The sequence below is a fragment of the Rhagoletis pomonella genome, unplaced genomic scaffold (genome assembly GCF_013731165.1).
Source record: "Rhagoletis pomonella isolate Grant_MI unplaced genomic scaffold, Rhpom_1.0 Rhpom_scaffold_29451, whole genome shotgun sequence".
Taxonomy (NCBI): Eukaryota; Metazoa; Arthropoda; class Insecta; order Diptera; family Tephritidae; genus Rhagoletis; species Rhagoletis pomonella.
The window spans coordinates 1-1197 of NW_023487867.1; the positions used below are offsets into that span (position 1 = coordinate 1).

Sequence of the window (1197 nt, forward strand, 5' to 3'; positions counted from 1 at the left end):
GTCCTTCCAACACACCTCCTTGCCGATAGTTCGAAATCAAAAAAAAAGTTGAATCCATGCTCATAGAAGTATTTATTTTAACACTAATTTAAAAATTCTTAAACCTATTCGCATAACCGAGTTATTCAAAATATATTCCAAGCTGCAGGCGTTCTTGCGGATGTACATACGTGTATATACATAGACACATGTGAATACCCGAAATTTGTACAAGGTGGCGCTAAAGTAATCCTCCTATCAGAAAATGCTATAAATTTGCGATTGGCCCCTAATGTCAGTTCTGTTTTGACATTTGTGTAGTAAACACATGCGAAATACACGTTAATAAACAATGTTACGCTACACTGCTCCAGAACGCGGAATATTGCTGACTTTTATCACCACCAAGAGGAAGATGATTTTTCATCAAAAATAATCATGAGTGATGAGGCCCATTTCCATCTTAGCGGGTACGTAAATAAGCAAAATTTACGCTTCTGGGGCACTGAAAATCCGCGTGTAACCCACGAAGAGCCATTACACCCGCTCAAAGTCACTGTATGGTGTGCTGTTTTCGCTGGAGGAGTCATCGGACCTTTTTTCTTCGAAGACGTCGCGGGCCAAACGGTTACTGTGAATGGTGAGCGCTACAGAGCAATGATCAAAGAGTTCTTTTTGCCGCAACTTGATGAATTGGGATTGGAAAACATGTGGTTCCAACAGGACGGTGCAACGGCACACACTGCACGTGCCACAACCGATATGCTGAAGGATGCATTTCCCGGGCGCCTAATCTCCCGTTTTGGCGATTTGCACTGGCCAGCAAGATCGCCTGATTTGACCGCTCCAGACTTCTTTTTGTAGGGCTTTTTGAAGTCGCGGGTTTATGTCAACAAGCCTCAGACTCTTGCAGCTCTTAAAGACAATATCCGTCAAGAATGTGAGGACCTATCGCCGGAAGTTTTGGCCAAAGTGATGGAAAATGCCATAAAAAGGGCTCAAATGGCAATCAACTTTGGCGGCGGCCATTTACATGACATCATATTCTCGCCCTTGATGTAAAAAAAATTAAAAGACCAAATAAAAATAATCCACAAGAAGAATCAAAGTTTTTCTTTTTTTTTTTTTAAATTACAGCCAAAAAACATCGCAAGGTTACTTTTGCGCCACCTTGTATATATGTATGTATGTTTATGCAACTTAAATCTAGGCAACAGT

At 41.2% G+C, this 1197-nt stretch overlaps 1 protein-coding gene across 1 annotated transcript; it reads left to right on the forward strand.

The window, feature by feature from the left end:
- Positions 1-417: 417 nt before the first annotated feature.
- On the forward strand, positions 418-843 carry LOC118732822. Its single transcript, XM_036461932.1, has one exon. It carries the CDS (start codon positions 418-420, stop codon positions 841-843), a length of 426 nt encoding a protein of 141 aa, XP_036317825.1.
- Positions 844-1197: the final 354 nt, after the last annotated feature.

Coding starts and splice junctions, on each gene's coding strand:
- LOC118732822 (XM_036461932.1), top strand. CDS start 418: ATGAGTGATGAGGCCCATTTCCATCTTAGCGGGTACGTAAATAAGCAA.